General features: G+C 43.2%; 1 protein-coding gene across 1 annotated transcript in view; it reads left to right on the top strand.

The window, feature by feature from the left end:
• The first annotated feature begins 352 nt into the window (after window positions 1–352).
• Window positions 353–18879, top strand: part of LOC139925265 (guanine nucleotide-binding protein G(i) subunit alpha-2-like) — a 63591-nt gene continuing 45064 nt past the window's right edge. The window contains exon 1 of the mRNA XM_071916553.2: window positions 353–1194. Coding sequence (XP_071772654.1) covers window positions 1077–1194 — 118 coding nt within the window. The 5' untranslated portion in view covers window positions 353–1076. The remainder of the gene's footprint in view (window positions 1195–18879) is intronic.

The raw sequence follows: 18879 nt of genomic DNA, 5'->3' as shown, positions 1-18879 counted from the left end.
TTTTATTTTAGAATTCAAGTGGCGCAGAGATAGTTTGTGTTTCAGAATGAAGAGGAGGAAGTGCAAGTAAATCAGGCATATAATTGGTGTTTTTAACCAAATGCTGCTGTCTATTCAATAACATTGCATGCAACAAAATATATCACTCTCACCATCAGTTGCGCCCTAAACGTGACATCTCGTCAACTCGGGTTTCACAGAAAGTTTTAAATTCCGGCTTAGTCACCATGTTCCCGACAGCACGTGAAAGCAACATTACTTCCCGGTAGCCTACATTTCCCATGAAGCATCAGGAGTGGGCGTTTTTTGTCTTTTTCTTTTTTTTTTTCCTTTCAGTGAAGACTGGCACTGCTGCTGAGTTGGGAGGTGACGGCTGTCTTGGTCTGTCGGGCGGAGGGGAACTTCACAGCGGCTACGGGTGTGGCTTCAAACGTGATAAATCTCAACGAGGGGAAAGAATGCATAACGGCATTACAGGTTAAAATTAAAAAAAACAAAAAGAGGAGTAGAAACAAACAGCTTATGCAAAGTGGGTACATGACTGTGGGTTCAATAGCCCTACTGGCACCAGGAATCCGTCTGCTCGGTTTCAACAGCTGGAATACTTTTTGCTGAACTTCGTGGCCCGTTTTCGTGCGTCTAACCTGTGCGGATGGTAGGCTGAAGGATCTGCTGAATTTGTTAAAACCCAGCCATCTAAAAAAAAAAGTTCTTCAAAGTTTTTGGTCCGCATGACAACTTCTCCCTTCGCGTAGGAAACCACCACCGATGCTGGCTTATTGACTGGACTACAACGAGTCTTTGGGAATATCTTAGAAATCATTGCCAAGTCCACACTGCAAAAGGAAAGCACTCGTGCTTGCTTTATGATTGTTGTTCCCTCTCGCGGATGAGCAAACTCCGTCACGTTTATCACCACTCTTCAAAAAGGGAACTCGAGCCGCTCAACTTGCAGCTGCGGAAAGCTTTTATTTGTTTTTAAATAAAGGCTTTCACACACAGCTACTGTACCTTCAACACATTTCCCTGGTGATATTTCCCACTAAGCAGCAGTCCTGAAGCGCGCACTGGGAACCATGGGTTGTACAGTAAGTCAGGAAGATAAAGCCGCGGCCGAGAGGTCTAAAATGATTGATAAAAACCTGCGAGAGGATGGGGAGAAGGCGGCGAGAGAAGTGAAACTGCTGCTGCTGGGTGAGTAGCCTGCCACTACTACTTCAGCTCAGTCATGATACGTAGCAGTATTGCCTAAATAATGATGGCTATTGACGACATAATGCAACTGACAAAGATGATTCGAAAGTACAGTGGACAATTATCCTAGCTAGTGTCTTGGCCAGGGTCAGCTTGTTTGGTTTATTTGTTGCTAAGCTGGATAAGTAGCCTTCAGTAGATCATGAGGAATATGAAAGTAAACATTGGATCAAAACTGTGTGACCAAGGCTTAAGCAACAGTTGCCACTGTTGCTTAATCCTTTTATAACGGTGATGTAATTAGGCTTACTATAGCAAAATATTCAGGCCTAAACACCATAATATCATAAGGAGTATTGCTCTACCCTACTGAAATTTAGCCTTCATTCATTCACCTGCAGAGACAACTGCAGGAGGTGATGCCATAAGAAATGGCATGTGTGAGTGCACTAGGTGTCCTGTGAACCTGACCTCCCGCTGCCTCTGCCCCGAGTCATACGCTAAAAAGCAGCGTGTCAAAAGGGAATGAAGTGGAATGACAGTCATCTTGCCACAGAGGCTTGTGCCGGGGCAAAGGTCGATGGCCACCCGCTTTGCCCCCCTGTGTCCAGCGCTGACAGACAGGCTCGCTGCCTGTGTGTACTTGGCCTTCACTCTTAGCACTGCTTTGACAGAAACATGAGCGCTTTCATCGAGAACGCTCAGGAAAGTCTGGAGTCCAAACAGCAGTCTGGAGCTCATGTCCCTGCCCAACGATGTTTTCTAGAGTCAGAGCAGCACTCCCTAGTTCTGTTTGGGTCAGGCAGTTGTAAACACTACAAACACTGTGATACTGTAACTCTTCAGCTAATAGTCGGCAAGTTCATTGAGCTTGTCTTTACTCTTGTTACAGCAGTAGTGTCATTTAAAATAGCCAGTCATTGGTTTGCAGTGGCTTCCTCCCACCAGGCCTGAACTGTGGGGTCAGACATGACAGTGTCTGGTTGATAATGAGTGGGTTGCTGTTTGGACAGAGGGTGAACAGCTCTGACTGTTCCCAGCAATGAGTAGAACACAAACACACAAACACACACACAAAACATACAAGCATTGCTTGGTATTAGAGAGAATGACAGAGTCCCAGGATTTGAGATTTCCGCCTGTTGTTCATGTTGGGTCCTCTTATCTTTAAGCCTGAACTAGGGGTTGGGCAATAATTTGTGTGAATGAAACAATCTATTACTTCCTGTGTTAACTTTGTGGTTCCCCTTGTGCTTGATTATTTAAACATTATTCAGGAACTCCCTTCAATTATTGCCTTAATAAAAACAAAGCTGTTTTTCAAGAACATAATTCAAGCATGTATGTGGCCTTTAAGTAAAGACAAATATCAATACTTGGCATCACTACATTGGTGCAATTCTGTGGGGCTTACTATTAATTTATTTTAGTGTTTTGATTTTCCTCCATCCCTAAATATAGCACTGTTCTTTCTGTTACTTGTTTAAACTAGAAATATTGAGTGATAAGTGCCCCTAATGCAGTACATGCGTTAACAGTCTGGTGAGCAAAGAAACACTAAATGGATTTGTCATTTTCTGTCCTGACAGAACATAGAAAATTCTATTTAAACGTATAGTGAGCGCATGCTGTGTTACTCTCTCCTGAGTCTTTGATGAGACGGCTGGTTTCCAAGTTGTGCCCCTGGTTAGGAGGCTAATTACATACTCTGCTCTGTACTATAGGTTTCGTATCAGTAATTACTATCTGGTGCAGTGTGTGTGGGAGTTGAGAGGAATTACAGGAGAAGTCTGTATCTGAACTGAGGCTGCATAAATTTGTGCATCAAGACTCTTGTCATGCAACTAAAAAAGTCTTCCCTTCACTTGTGCAGTTTGAAAACATGCCACGGCACATGAAGGCAGCACTCGGATTAAAAACCTGTCTTGTTTTTGATTAGTGAAATTCAAGTACCAGTTATCAGAAAAAGTGAATGCATCTGTGTTGCAGTTGTGGACATAATGACTTCAAGATGAAATGAAGCTCTATTGCGCACTGATTTGACACTGTGTCTGCACTGTTTGCAGTTTTTTTTGCTTCTCTAATACACTCTAGTTGACGGTACGGTGATCCAGACTTCATTGAAGTGTAGCGCTATTTTTATTCATTCTTGAAAGATACGATGCACTAAATAAGGTCTTAAAAGGGTGCTATATTGCACACCGCAGTCTTGGCGGATAAATCCTGAACTACAGAGTGTGTAGCAGTCAGTGTGATAGAAGTGTGACATCCTTCTAGAGGTGCTACATCACGCCTCCAAGAAGTCCTTTCAGCCCTCACATCTGCTGCCGTGGAATCTGTTGGGACAGCTGAGAAAAGCCTTGCTGCTTCCTCCACATGGCCTTGGAACACCAGAAAGAAATCTATCCCGCCCGTCCAATAAAGCATGACTTGTGGATTGTACTCCCCCGTCCCTCCTAAAGCCAACTTAAGAGACTTGGAGAGGTGTTGCGGGGTTTAGGTGAAGCATGGGCCCGGCTGCTACTTAAAGGCAGATATAAGGAGGTGATGGATCTCTCTCTGAATCAACTCTGAATCAGGGCCTTCCTTCAAAGAGCCGAGGAAGTCGAACCACAAACAGCTTTGTCAAACGTTGGCACTGTATATTTTACCCGGTGTAAACAAGTGGATGTGATTAGATATTTCCATGGTAACTGTTTTTATCCAATTACACGTTGTTGGTTGTCCCCAGAGGAATCCATTAGTTAATGTAGCAGAGAGGAGTTCATACCTTTTTTGAGGCTTAAGCCTTCATTAACAGGAAGCACTCATTCAGTGGCTTCCTTTCGGATTCTGGTCTTTGATTGATATTTAATCTCCTCCCCCTCTACAACTAAAGCTGGAATAAATTTTGCTGCTCACTTCAGTTTATTTTCTCTATTCTTCAGTTTTTCTAACCTCTTTTTTCAGTTCAGCAGAAATGGAAAGTTCCTTTTGGCAGCTTGCTCTGCTTAACTGCGAGAACAGCAGCGTTTCTGCATGGTTCACTATGCACACACACACACACACACACACACACACACACACACACACACTCACACATTTTTTCCAGAGTAAATGTACATAAACACATTTGCTCTGAGGCTTGACAAGCAATGCAGTTATGTAAATATGTTGGCATAATGAATGCATGCATGCTCCCTGTGGGCACAGTAGACAAGGATGTCCACTTCTATTATGGATATATAGACAATGTACTGTAAATAACTTTTAATATGCGTGCTTGCAAATTTGTACACATTAAAGGAGTCTGTGCCCCATATGTTAGAGTGCGATTCGAGAGGCAGGTCTACAGCGGAGAATACCCTCTTTGCTGCACAGCTGTCTGCTTGACAGGGAAGAGGTGATTAATGGAGGAAAATAAAGGACAGTTTTATCGGGCTGTAGCTACAGAAATGCTGATCAGATTCTTTGAGCAGAAACAACACGGTCTATTTTGAGTGGAAAAATAGCTGATATGGCATCTCAGTTATTCATTTCCATTGGGGATGAAAGAAGTGTTGTTCTTCTATGAAATGATATACAAGGCATGCACTGCTTTTCACATTATAGGCTCAATTTATCACATGCTTATTGCTCCAATATGGGATTGGCCTGGATTCCATCATATAGCTCCTCAAGGCCACTGCATGTAACAGTGTAAGACTGATATGCTGTTTTGCCTACAGCAGCTTTTAGTCATGGTGAAAGCGTCAAATGGTTAACCTAAAATGGAAGGCGACAGCCACATTACATCACTCACGCCATTGGGATGGGAAATGTGCCGTAAATGTTTCGAAGCTAAGTGTATAATATTATCTCTGTGGAGAGGGATTTTAAAGAGAAGCCTGTGTAGCTTTAGCAGTGTCACCTATTTTTTTTTTTCAAACAGTGGCCATTACTATGAACCAACATTGACTTTTTTGACCACAGACAAAAGAAAAGACACATGACAGAAAACCAAACAGTAATTTTCTCTTCCTCTTTTACTTATCAGCTCTGCAGAGCGTGCAAGGCTGCTCACACTTTAATCTGCATGCTTTGCTTAAGCTTTGGTTAGAAATTAGGGGCATGGGACTCTGTACTAGGGCCCAAATAATTTTGGTGCATTTATTGGCTGATATCAGCTACCACAGATAAATTGCTATAGGCATATACTCCAATAATGCAGATTGGTGGTAATCAGGGTTTTCTACCAGTTATCCAGATAACTGATTACGGACTCCTTTCCAGCTGGCTACTTTTTAACAGCAATTTTACTTTTAATATGTGCAATTCCCCCAAATCTAATCATCAGACAGATCTATCTCCACACTTTGTTTCACTTTGTTTTAGTAAAATAATGATAGTGGTTGCACTTCAGTTGTTCAAAAGAGTCCCGATGTGATAATATGCAAATGCCAGCCAAATAAAAAGTTCAAGCCAAGACTTATCAACACAATCAATCTCTCTCTATCTCTCTCTCTCTCTCTCTCTTTTCTGCCTTTTAGTCTCTTCATTACTCATCCCAGGTTCCTTGTGTCGACCTTAGTAGACCGATGGGGAAAAAAATAATATTAAGAGAGAAGTGAGAAATGGCAAATAATCACATCACTGTTATTTTACACAATGTCCCCAGCCACCAAAATAAATCTCATTTGCCTTTCTCGTCTGTCTTGCAAACTGGTCAGGCCTGTCACTGGCCATACAGTACAGTACTGTCACTGTACTGTCACCCATGGAAAGACTGCATCTCACTTGTTCTATACCTAGGTAATAACAAGACTGTACAGTAGTTATTAAGAACAGTAACATTTTTTCTCACCTTCTTCTTCATTTCCTAGGTTGTTGCCTTAGAGGGACTGTTCAGCTTCAGTTCAGGAAAAAACTCCTATATCAGTTAACATTTTTTGGCATTATGTAATTACTTACATACAGCATTGGTACAGTGATAAAGCTTATTATTAGGAGCTGCACCAGCCTCTGCAGTGGTAAAGTGTGACCCAGTGTCACTGTCAACACCTGAAGGGTGAGACAACAATGTCTTTTTTTGTTTTAATCCAAGAAAGGTTAGCATGGCAGTCATAACAACGTTGTGAAATCAGAGCTTGTCCGTTCTTGTCACAAGTGGATTTTCCTGAAATTGTTTATCTAGTCTTACAGTAAGTCTCAGATCACCTGTGCCAAGGTCTTGCCTCAGTACCCATCTGATAAACTACTGGTATGGAAGTAATGGGAGGTTATGGCCTTTTCTCTTGAGTGGGCTTTTAAAGGCTCAGACAGAAATAGAGGCCAAAAACAGAGGTTAACTAACCCACACCTACTGTTTGCTTTGAACCGTCATGTTTTGAGTCGGTCATTTGACACAGAGTTTGATTCAATTAGTGGGAAGTCTGTTCGCTTTACTGTAAATATTCCTCCAAAAGACTGATAGTAATAAAAACATTAACCTGGCAAAGGCATATAAAACCATAATCCTGCAGTAATTTGTTTCAACCCCAAATATCAAATAGACTGGGCTTTTGAATACAAAAATCAATACTTTCCAACTGTTTTACAGTTTAGTCTGCTATATTGTAAGCACATCCTGTATTCCCACCCAGCCACCACTGTGTTTCCTAGTTATCACTCTTAAAACGGTGTAGTAGCGGTGAAGTCTGACGCACACATACCTATCTTTTCATGCTTTTTCCCCCCTCTCAGAATTAAATTTTTGGTATGTGTATTTTCTTCCCCAATGGCAAATAAAGGAGGCAGTCGCCTGCAACAGGGTGAGATTTCAGTTAAACTCACCTGATTAGATTGTAAGCACTGTCACACATCTGCACAGGCAGTTTCCTCCTGTGGGTTCTTGAGGAACAAACAATTACCTTTTATTTCTCTTAAATGCTTTGATTGGGTAACTTTTTCAGAGCTTGGCACAGCAGACTCGGTATTGATCAGAGAGAGGGGGCCTCTATCGACCAGCCCAGCCACCGCTACTGTTTGTGAAAGCCATCAATCTAAGCAAAGTTGAGATGGAAACCTGAGCTATAGCAACTGTGATAGTATGGTTAGAGTAGCAGACGGCTCTAGCCTCTGTCTGATCTTATCCTGCTATCAGCTATTGCCAGTTGGTGATTAACTGTTCTGCAAAATGCTGGAAAGCTGTTTCTAACAGACCCGGTTCCCTTTCCATTTGTTCCTATACCTCTCCAGTTTACAGGGGTGTGATCGGGAAAGCAAGAAAAAAACAGGAGTTAAGAAAAAAATGATAATCTCCCAAGTGGTGTTGTTTGTCCAAAAAAGCTGAAATCCTGGAAAAGCCCTGAAAAATTACATCCTTGAATATTAGAATTCAGTTTTCATATCACAGAGCATGTGTTGTACAGTGTGAAAGAGTTCACTTTTGGCTGCTCGCTGTGGACCAAACTAAAAAGACTTGACAGAACGTGTCTCCAGTAGAGTTGTCTGTATAGAATAGAAACATACATTAGATGTTTGATGGCTACATGAGGAGACACTTTCTATTGCCGGTCAGTCCATGTGGTCAGCGCTGCATAGACATCGAGTTCCTCCCTCTCATTATAGCTGGTGGCTGAGTTTTAGTGAGTGTTTGGTGTAATTACAGTAGGCTGATTATACAGAGCTGGGTTTCTCTGGAGAAAGTGAGTCAGGCTGACCTGTTCCTCAGGTATAAACAACTCTACGTCTGTATGCCTGCCCCGTCATCTGCGGACGCTTTGGCAGCGCCGCGCATCCCCAAGAAATCTCATGAACCTCAGCTGGAAGTGGATTGTGACCAATATTCACAACAAGCAATGCTGGCAATATTGGCCGTGTCCCATTAAATTTATTAAGTGAACTGCTGCCCTATGTTTTCTGTGACATTACCTTGTTTACTCAACCGTCTGCGCCGCTGTGCTGCCTAATTAGCTGTATGACGTATTGGACAGCAGATCTGTGCGTGCGTATGTGGACGGGCTGAATGTCCTGCAATTACGAGGAGAGAGAGCTCTGAAGATAAAGCCTGCTCCTGCAGACTGCGTGTCTCAGTGTGATTCCGCAGGGACCGGCCAGCACTATCCACTCCGCTCTGGAGGCACTGATAGCACAGCAAATCCACCACTACTGACCCTCCGCTCCTGCCTCTACACACAGTACACATCCCTGCTTTTTTCCCACTGTTTCATAAGAGTACTAGAATAGCATAGAGTTTAATATTTTAGCGAAGGCCAGGCTGTCAGTATGCCGTCTTTTTTTTGCTGTTGTTGTTGTCTCTTGAGGTTTGTGAGTAGTAACTGTTAAGAGTGTGGCCCTGGTTAGCTGTGCCGGGCTAAGCAGGATTCAGCTCTGCTCACACCGGGGTGTCAGGATGTGGAGATGTGTGAGACAAGGCCAGATCACATGGCTGATCTGGCTCTGCCCTTTACCTCCGATAATATGTGTAGGAGGGGGAAGTAGATGCTGCAGCATGTAGGCCTGCAGACAGCCGTGCACAGAGACACAGGAACTGTTGAGTAATTGCAAAACTGTGTGTGTGTGTGTGTGTGTGAGTGAGACAGACAGACGGAGAAAGAGACTAACAGAAGTTTAGGTGAAGAGTGTAGGAACGATTATTCTTGATGCCTCTAAGCTCATGTGCATCAGTGAGTCAGTCTCAGTGCTTTGCTTTATTCCACTGTCCCTCCATATTGTGGCCCGGGGCAAGATAAACCTTTGTGTTCTAGTGTCGGCCCTGACACGATCCACCAGCATGACCCTGCAAATCCATTGACCGCTCCCTAAAACCCATCTTATTTCGCCAAGGGCCTGAAACGGAAAACCATTCATTCCCCAAGTTCATGACCCGCATAGCAACACCACAAATGTCAAAGTTCCCCTCATCAGATTGTTTACATTCTCAAGTGTCTTTTGGGAGTGGGGGATGGGGGCTTTCTTTGTCTGTCCATGTCATTAAACACACATACTGTAAACCATTCGCCCCCCCCCCCCCCCCCCCCCCCCCGCCTCAATCCATTTCCTTCCTCTTGCCATTATAGGAAATGAGCTCACCTCACTTCCCCCCCTCCTCCTCATTGGGTTATCCTGTCATTTGCTGCATTGGAAGGTCCAGTGCTCCTGGGCTCTCCTGGGGCCGAAATGCACTCTCAGCCTCATGCCTGTATACAAGTTGAAATCAGCCATAGTGTATAGGCTGTCAAATGTCAGACTGTCACCCACTGAAAGAAAAGATCTCTAGTTTTCTATTAAGGCCACAACTCTTTGGGACATCCTGCCCTTATGACCTCCCTCTAGGAGGAGAGAGGGGCTTGAGCACTTGGGTGTGTGGCGGGCTGGGGATGAAAGAGAGGATGAATTTAATGTGGGATACAAAAGAATATCATTGTAGAAAAGCTCATGAGGAAAAAAAGAGAGGATTAGAGAGCAGAGGGTGGGCTTCAGTTCATATTTAACCAAGGGAAAGAGACTGAGCAGGACTGTATGATCAGCAGGCTAGCTTTGCTAAACCACAGCTATCACAGCTGCCTTTGTTCACAACGCAGCTCATGTTTGATCCCTTCAGTGTCTTCATCGTTCCTCTAGTACAGTTGCTAGAAGACTTCAGTGCGAATATGTTCTGAGTGGCAGAGAAAACTTGGAAGAGGCACAGGAAAAAAAATGTCTGGCAGTTTCTAGCAGATGAGAACAGAAGTGAGCTACATCAGAGATGTAATCTCACAAAGTGACTTAAACAGGTGGTGTGACTATCTATGTACTCAGCTGTGTGACGGCATACTGGTGCGGCATCAGATGGAGATGTGGTGAAGCTCTCAGAAAGTAGAGGAGAGAGGAGGTGTCACTCTCCCGGAGGTGCAGGGTGGGGCTTCATGTACTTTCCTTGGTCTGCGACACTGCCCTTACCACCCTTTCCTCTGAAAACTGTCCCAGAATCAGATTTAGTTTAATATGCACAGATGAATTAAGCCCAGGTTTCCTTTGTACCTCAGTTGGATCTGTCCAGTGTTGGGCAAGCTACTTGGAAAATGCAGTGAGCTAAGCTACCAGTTACTCTACATTAAATGAAGCTCCACTACATTGAAGCTATCCCCCAGAGAAATGTAGCTAGCTAAGCTACGAGCAACATGGCAAAAGTAGAGCTACATCGAAGCTACTTTTAAAATTTTTTTTTTTTTACATTGGGCCAACTTCATGCCAAATCAATGTTATCAGTGTCAGTCAAACAAATAGGCAGCAAAAAAATGTTCAGTTCAATTAAAAAGCTGTGTTATATTTAGCTATGTTTGTTTGCGTGTGTGTGTGTGAGTGTGTGTATATATATACCTGTTTACGTGTGTATGCTCAATCTAGTGGAGACTTGGGCACATTAGCAGGATAAAGCTGTGGAGACTTACTTTAACAAACTCTTTTAACTCCGTGTTAACTGTATTCCCCTGCACCAGAGACGTCGCAGGCATCAGCCCAAGGATTGGTCTGTGATGTCACCGTTATACGGAAGTGCTTCTGTCGGCTACACAGACACAGTTCCTCCGTGTATGGCGCCAGCGTCACGTACCTATCCTTAGTTTTATTCCAGACCACAACAGAAAGCTCCGCTGCGCTTGAGCTTTAGAAATGCCTGGGAGAATGTAGCTTTTGTGGACGCTACCGCACTACTTGATCAATAAAACAGCTTCGCTACTGAAAACGCTATTTGATTCAAAAACAGCGACGCTACGACCACGCTACTGAGAAATGTAGTTAAACTAGTAGCGCCGCTACTTGTAGCGACGTTACTGCCCAACACTGGATCTGTCACACTACTGGCTTTGAGCTGCTGGGTTCTGTTGGTGTTAGTTTGGTCTAGGGCTGGGCGATATGGACCAAAAATCATATCTCGGTATTTTTAGGCTGAATGGCGATACACGATATATATCTTGGTATTTTCTACGAAGTGAGCTAAATGTTCAGTTGTAGGTAGGGCTGGGCGATATGGACAAAATCAAATATCAAAATATTTTTGACCAAATACCTCGATATCGATATTGTGACAATATTGTAGGGATGACTATTGGTGCTTTCACAAAATATTTCCACAATGAGATTTTTGATAAATAATCATCAGTAATGTGGATATAATGACTAAGTGGGTAAAGGCAAATAATAGAACAGCTAGAACAGTCTGGTAAGTTCAGAAAATTACATCACTTTACTGTAATGCAGCCTTTAAAACCAGGAAAAGACAACACTTATGCCATATCACGATATTACGATATCCAAAATCTAAGACGTGTAGTGAAAGTGTATCCAGAGGCCAGCGAGGCCCCTAACATAACTGAACAGCAGGCACCTATGTGAAGGTGATAGATGGTGGGGATAGCTGAGATGTCACGCCGGGTGAGGCATGTCTTTTCCCCAGGGGGCCCAAGGTGGCAATGTTGTGACAGCTGCCCTGCCAAGACTGTAATTGAAAGGTCAATTTGTTTCAGTGGGATTGGCTTTCCTCTGCTCTCCAGTGTCTGACAACTGGACAAATATAATCCATACGAGTGGTGGCATTCTGTACTCTCTGTACTTTCAACCAGTGTTACTCACAACTTGTCGTTACTGCTTATATAAATGACTAACAACACTATAACTGTAAATGTATTCTTGAATTACTGTATATTATCTCGTGTTAAGTTTATTAGCTCAGCAGCTGTAACTTATGTCCCATTTGTGTCTTTTTCAGACCCACACAAACAGGCTGTTGTTGTTTCTGTGCAGCCTTGCATGTTCTCTGCCGCTCTGAACTTATTTTTCTCATTGCCTTAGCTGCACCTACTGCCAAAATGACCTCATCAATATTAATGCCACCAAAAGACTCAAATAGGTACTGCAAAATCGATTTAGGGCAACAAATTAGACTGTTGGAACCGTAACGAAATATAGGATTTCCTTTTTGAGAAATTACTCGGTACATCAAAACACAGTGTTCACCTTCCAAAACTAATCAGAGCTCCCTTCTGTTCTTCAAATTAAGATTGTCCCTGGATACCAAGTAATTTCATGGTTATCGAGTAAGAATAGCACATATGGAGAAGAAATTGAGATCTGAACCATCACTTCTCTTGAGAAGATCCTTTTAGCTCATTTTCTTTATTGGCTTTTCCAATACTGCTGCATTTTTTATATAACTCTCTTAATAAGGTTTGTTGAAATTTCTTTGTGCAGGGCTTTTATTACACACAGTAAAATAAGCTATTAGCCTATTTCCCATATCAAATTGGTTACACGCTAAACCTGAGATGTTACTTTCAAAGCTTTTTGTTCTTTTGCTGTTCAGTTAAGATAATGCCTGCCCCTCCCCCCCACCCTTCCTCCTCCTCCTCACCCTTCCTCCTCCTCCTCCTCCCCCCTCTCTCTCTCTCTCTCTCTCTCTGTCACCATTTTTGATCAAGATGGTTGCTGTGTTGCAGATGGAATTGTTGTCATTTCCTGTTTCAGCCCCGTCATCTGTCACTTCCTCTTTCAGCTGGCTGCAGGAGCATGCAAAAGAGAAGTAGATGTTAGTCCTTTGTTCGGCTCGTCGAGGAAACCAGCACACCCATCCTGTGTCAGTTGCCTGGCTCTGGTGTTCAGACTTCCAAACACGCGACAGTAAAGCTCTTAAAACAAGTCTCGTTTGTCAGAAGAACCCCTTTTTGCATTACACTGTCCACAACAGAGGGCAGAAACATCGATTACTTATGGATTACAGTGAAGGAAGCAGTCACCCTCCTCCCTGTTTTCCCTCCCTGTCATTCCTGTGAACATGGCAGCAGTATTTACAGTGCTTATGTGTCAGTGTGTGAATTACAGCCCGTTCGTTGGCAGGATCCACAGTGAAAAAACTATTAAAAAATTGGCTTGTTCTTTGTCATACCAGAGATTCCTGCCTGTCCACATGTTATAACCAACAGCATAATGCAGCAACACAGCTGAACTGGGTGCAGAATATGACAGATGCTCTACACGCCGCGTGATTGGCCAACAGAATGCCGCTGTGTGCTCACCATGACTGCAATTTAATACGGTGTTAGCTGTGATACTCTGGGATTGTTATACTCATAACTCATCTTCCAGTCATAACTCATACCCACTGTTGTTGTTTGTCTGAACACACCCCTCGGGCTATTAAAGATTTTGGAAAGAATGTAGGACCAGAACGTTTTTGTACTTTGGTGTGTTGTTTTGTTTTCCACCCCATAAAACCAACTCCTAAAGCAGCAGGGCACTATGAAGAAATGTGGGCAAGACCCCATGCAAAGCTGTCTAACTTTTTTTTTTCTTGTGTGTGTGTGTGTGTGTGTGTGTGTGTGTGTGTGTGTGTGTGTGTGTGTGTGTGTGTGTGTGTGTGTGTGTGTGTGTGTGTGTGTGTGTGTTTTGGAAGTCTTGTGTGGGGTGTATAACTTGGCATATTGGAGGCAGGTTGAACCTCCCTCAGATACGACACAAGTACTAGTATTCAATTCAAATTCAATTCAAAACTTGACTGTTCCATGAGGGAAATATTGTTGGCAGAGACGGTTTAAAGTAAAAGCACATAATAAATCAAACAGTAAAAACAAATTAACAACAATAAAAATGATAAAACGCACAGCTAAGTGTTGGAAGTGCTGCTGCATGGATGTGATAATGATGAGAGATTTACTCTTTCTCACTTTATTTTTCAGCTTGGATCTCTTTATTTTCCCTCCAGCCTCAAGCCCACTTGTGCAGCCCAATTTTTTTTCTTGTGCAATAATAACCTAGAAGTGAACGGATCAAATGATGTCAATACTTCACAGCAAATCCAAAGCATGTAGATTACGTTCTGCCTGGCACATGCAGTGATGGAAGGGCGATTTTTATATATTTTGCTAAGCATTTTGCTGCTTATGTGACTCCTCTCACAAAAATCAATAACTGTGCAGGTAATGCACACACATAAACAGTTGCTGGTGTCTGTCTGTTAAAAGGAGGTGATCTAATTGGTTGGTTATAAATATGCTCTGCAAAACCAGAAGTTAAAAAAAAGCCCTTGACATTTGGATGTGTTGTCCAACACTAATAACATGGGCTATGGTGTATAAATGTAGTGGAAAGCTTCTGCTGGATTCATTTCTGAATTGGAGCCCAGCATCAGGAAAGTAAGTTTTTCCTCACAGGCAACAAATTTGTTCACGTTATTGCATGAATTTTTAACGCCAACACAGTGATATTTTAAAATGTTGATCTGTGGACTGCATTTCAGTTTGAGTTGAAACCTTGTTTGACAGCACATATTTTATCAACAATAGCCACGAAAGCTAATCACATTTGACATTTGATTATTTCTACCTCGGTGTATTTCAAATAAATTGAAATGTAGCCTGATAATCATTTCATTTGGAACGCTCTCTGACTTTCTCTCTGACACACACACACACACACACACACACACACACACGCTCTCCTGGCTACCTCTGACTACTTCTGGCTAAAAAGTGAGTCAGATAGCGCGAGGTTTAAGAAGAAAGGCAGACAGAAACACACTATCACCTGAGTTTTCATGTGTGGGGGAGTGGGAAGAAAAGGCTGACTCAGCCCCTGCCTTTCAACGGCTCTCTCATCGACAGGGATTATGTGTCCTCCCAGGAAGGTTTTAATCAGACCTGCTGGCAACCAGGGGGCTGCTGGCACTTTGCTGCTGCAATGTGTGCACGTGTTTGTGCGTACGTGCGTGTGTTATTATGTGAGCATGCTTGAGTCCCAGGAGTTCCTTAGCCAGCGCCACAACACAATTTGTAACAGTTTTATGATTGCAGAAGTGTTGTGCCTGTGAGTGCTTGCTTGTCTGTGTGTGTGTGCTTACGTGGGAAGAAGAGCACCTTGGAGTGGTCATGATAAAGAGAAAACATCTTCTTTAACCCGAGGCTGAGTGGCTCCATCAGAACGTACCACCCTGCCCCCCTGTGTTTTTGTGCTGTCCCATGTTCAGCTTAAAATGAATGTCCTTCCATTAGCAATGACTAGAAACTAAAGCACTAATGGTTTTGAGAACCTCCCAGGGGAAAGTCTTAAGGTTGGTTTCCTTGAAATGGCCTCATCAATAATGTTGCACATTGTTTTAAACATGCCAACTGAAACAGACAGATGTGTGTATTTTCTCCCCCAATTCCCCCGCTGCACAGTTGATCCTCATTTTGACTGGGATTATGACTGCCTGATATAAGCATAGATCACTTTTTGGGATGGACAATTCAGAGGAGCTTAGGAATTTGAATGACAATGAGATTACTTGCAGTGGGCTTTAAATCCCTTTGAAAAGTGAGAAACTCTGCTGGAGTCTTCACTTCTCTATGGTTCATTCTAAATTTTATTTTAATGTCAACTCTGGCCATTGCACTGGTTTTGAACTTTCCAGTGAGAACTCAAATTGAAACAGCTCTGCCAATGGCTCTAGGAGTTGTCTGCTTGCCACTCGTAGCACAGTAGTCGAATGTTAGTGAGCCGGAGGTTAGGAAAACTAATAAGTAGAGCATATGATGGTCTCATCCACATTATTAATAAATTCTTTCCCACAGACAGTGGAGTTCATTGTCGGTCAAATGATGCTGGTGTTGGTGGAATCACAGTAATTATACTGCAACATAAGGCAATAAACGATGACAGTCAAGCCAATATCAGTGAGCGTGGGCTCACCAGTTGGTGAACGCTCCATGCTGTGGAAGGGGGGAGAGGGGACAGAGAAGGAGGAATAAAAAGAAAAGTGTGACAATGTTCTCAAGGAAGCCCTACTTTTCCTTTTTTGGTTGTATTTCGCAGCTGCTATAAACACACACCATGGCTGCCTAAGCAGGAATAATTGGGATAATTGCGAAGCAAGGTATGGCCTCACAGGTTTGCATAGCCTACTCTTTTCTGTACAGCACTCAGCCCAGCTGTCCCATGTTATGACCCCTTTTTTCCCTTTTCAACCTTTGAATCATTGGGGTCAGACTTGCAGTCTATAGCTAGTTAGAGGATGGCTGGATGACAAAGAGGACAGAGTGTGGAAAGATGGTGTCACTGAAGCAGAGGTGACAGTCGAAGTGACCGGCTGAGTGAATTCATGCTGTAGCGTTGCGTTTTGGTTTCACCTCAGCGTCTGGTGCTGAATCCTTGGCTGCACCATTCTCCCTGCTGTCCCTCTGTTGCTGGGAGACACCGGGTGCCCTGAGGCCTGGAGTCAGAAAAACTAAAACTCTGGGGTCAGAGGTCACTCATTCTGTGATGTCTTCCACCTTCTGTCAATTCCCTCTGGCTGGGTGAACTAATGTCAGGAGGAGAGGGGCAATGTTTGGCCAATACAAAGTGGATGATTACTTTTCACATTCAATCAAGTAAAAAAAAAACCAACAACACTTACATGTGTTCTTCTGTTTATTTGGCTATATTTAGTTTGCCTGTATGCATGGTCCTCTCATTGACCCATGGTGTGTGTTTCTGTACGCCATGTCTACAAATTGAAGTGGGTTCCACTTCATCGTTTGGAAACAATGGTTATTCTTCCTTGTCTACTTCTCACACTAACAAGCATGGCGATTTTATAAGGACCGGCAACTCTCTCCTAAGCCGACTCAAGCTGTATGCCTGTAGTCTCAGACCACCACTGATGCACTGTGGGAATAATTGAAGTGTAATTGACTTTTAACTTGCAGGAGAGATTTGCCACTTACACTTTAATACGGCTTAATGATTGCCTTCATTTTGTTTGCTCAAAGCTGGAGCTCTAGCTTTGTATTAGACCTTGTATTAGGTCTTTATTGCTCAGGCATAAAACCCTGGGTACTTGGAAGTACTAGCACTTGGAGGACCGCAATGGAAATAAGCCTTCGGGCTTTATTGTGTTTTCATCCTCTGCGATTTTTAATGTATGTAATGACTGCAATGCAGTGTTATATGTGTTCTTTAATCATCAAATAAATTCATTCATTCATTCATTCATTCAGCATTAGAAGCACATTTTTGTTGTGTTTCTATACAGGGCTAGCTTGGTAAATAAACCTGTGTGTGTCTCTCAGCTCCCTAGCCAGTACTTTCTGACACAGACAAACCATACTGCATGGCAAGCAGAAATATGACGTTTCCTTACTTTAATTATTTTGATCAAAAGCTTCGACGTAGATTGTAGGCTTATATAGCTACATGCACTACTGTAAGTAGATAACGGCCCTTTAAGGATTCATGGTTTGCTGCTGTGTTGAAGGAAATGAGATAGTGTCTATTCCCATGTATGTGCATTGTGAAAACAGACAGGTCAGACCTGAAGTAGTAGTAGACCAGAAGTGTGTATTCTATTCTGCTTGGGTTTACCATCATCATCACAGTCTTTCGATCATGCCCCAACTTAAAGGTTTCTAGGTCACTATCCTGCCTTCTCAGCCCCCCTACATAGAAAACACTTTATCTTTTTCCACAGGGATTGCAAATCATGCCCTATAATATCTTAAATTGTGTCTCCTTTTACATGGGAATGCTTGTATACAGTATTTCAGTGTGTTTGGGTGTGTATTTGTTTTAAGTGACTGGTGCATGGCTGCCATAGGTAATTTGCTTGGTAAGTGTGTGTTTGTAAGTGTGATGGGGTTTTAGTGATTAGAATCGGCTTACTGGAGATCTTCTGTCCAATAAAGAGGAGAGCTCCACCGTTTAAACAATTAAACCGATAAACTGTGCAGTTCAGCACTCAGCAACTGAGACAACAAACAGGCTGATTGACAGTGGCGTCCTGAGTGGTTCTTAGATCTGAAGTGGTCAGTGTAACAAGTTTGTTGGTGAGAAATCTTCCTTTTTAACTTAATATGGAGATATAATAAAAATGTGACACTTTATTGATCCCTATAGGGAATTTCAGGGAGGTCAGAGGTCAGGATCAGCCGCAGAACAACTCCTATGTAGCTGGTAGGGATGCAGTGTCTTGCTATATCAAAGTTATAGCAGGCCACCACAATGTAGCCCAGCTCAACATTCCCCAGATGGACATATTAAGTGGCGGTAGTGAGGTGGACCCTTGAACACACATTTTGTCTCAAAGCAGGTCTTGGCTCTGATGGAGAGAATGAGTGAAGGTAGAGGAAGGAGAGTAGTGGCAGAATGGAAGAAAGAGAGGAGATGGGGGGGGGGGGGGGAAAGAAAGCAGAGGAGAAAGTGAGCAAGCACTTCAGCAGGGACAGGAGAGGGAGAGAGAGGGGCGAAGGAGGGCATGGGCTAGCAGAGTGAAAGAGAGTGGTGAGAGGGGGAGGGTGTATAGCGGGAGAGGGAACGGAGGGGCTGGAGTTGGAGCGGAGCAGGGTGCAGCTGAGCCTCTGGCGGGGACACAGCACTGAGGGCTTTATTGTGATTTGTAATTATGTGGTTTTCTGTGGGGCCTCAGTTTGGTGCTCTCCCACACTGAGGCTCTTTTTAGCCAGGGAATACTGAGTAGGAGAACAGAGAGAGGGTGGGGCTCGGGTCACCGTTAACCATTTCAGTTAAACCCAGAATGAACAGACATGGCTAGAGCTCCACGGGTTCTGGGTGTTGAACTGAAGCCACGCAAGGAGCCGGCATCCAGGAACAGACTGTCGTGACTGATCTCGAAGGGCAGATTTATATTCAGTTGCAAAGTCATTTTGTTGGAAGAAAAATAACTCAGTTTGCCTTCTTCAGCTTTTCACAATAGTTTTTCCTTGGTGGGATGGATTTGTGTATGGTCTATAAGATGTT

Source organism: Centroberyx gerrardi, chromosome 5, assembly GCF_048128805.1.
Source record: "Centroberyx gerrardi isolate f3 chromosome 5, fCenGer3.hap1.cur.20231027, whole genome shotgun sequence".
NCBI lineage: Eukaryota > Metazoa > Chordata > Actinopteri > Beryciformes > Berycidae > Centroberyx > Centroberyx gerrardi.
This window is presented reverse-complemented; position numbering and strand designations above follow the sequence as displayed.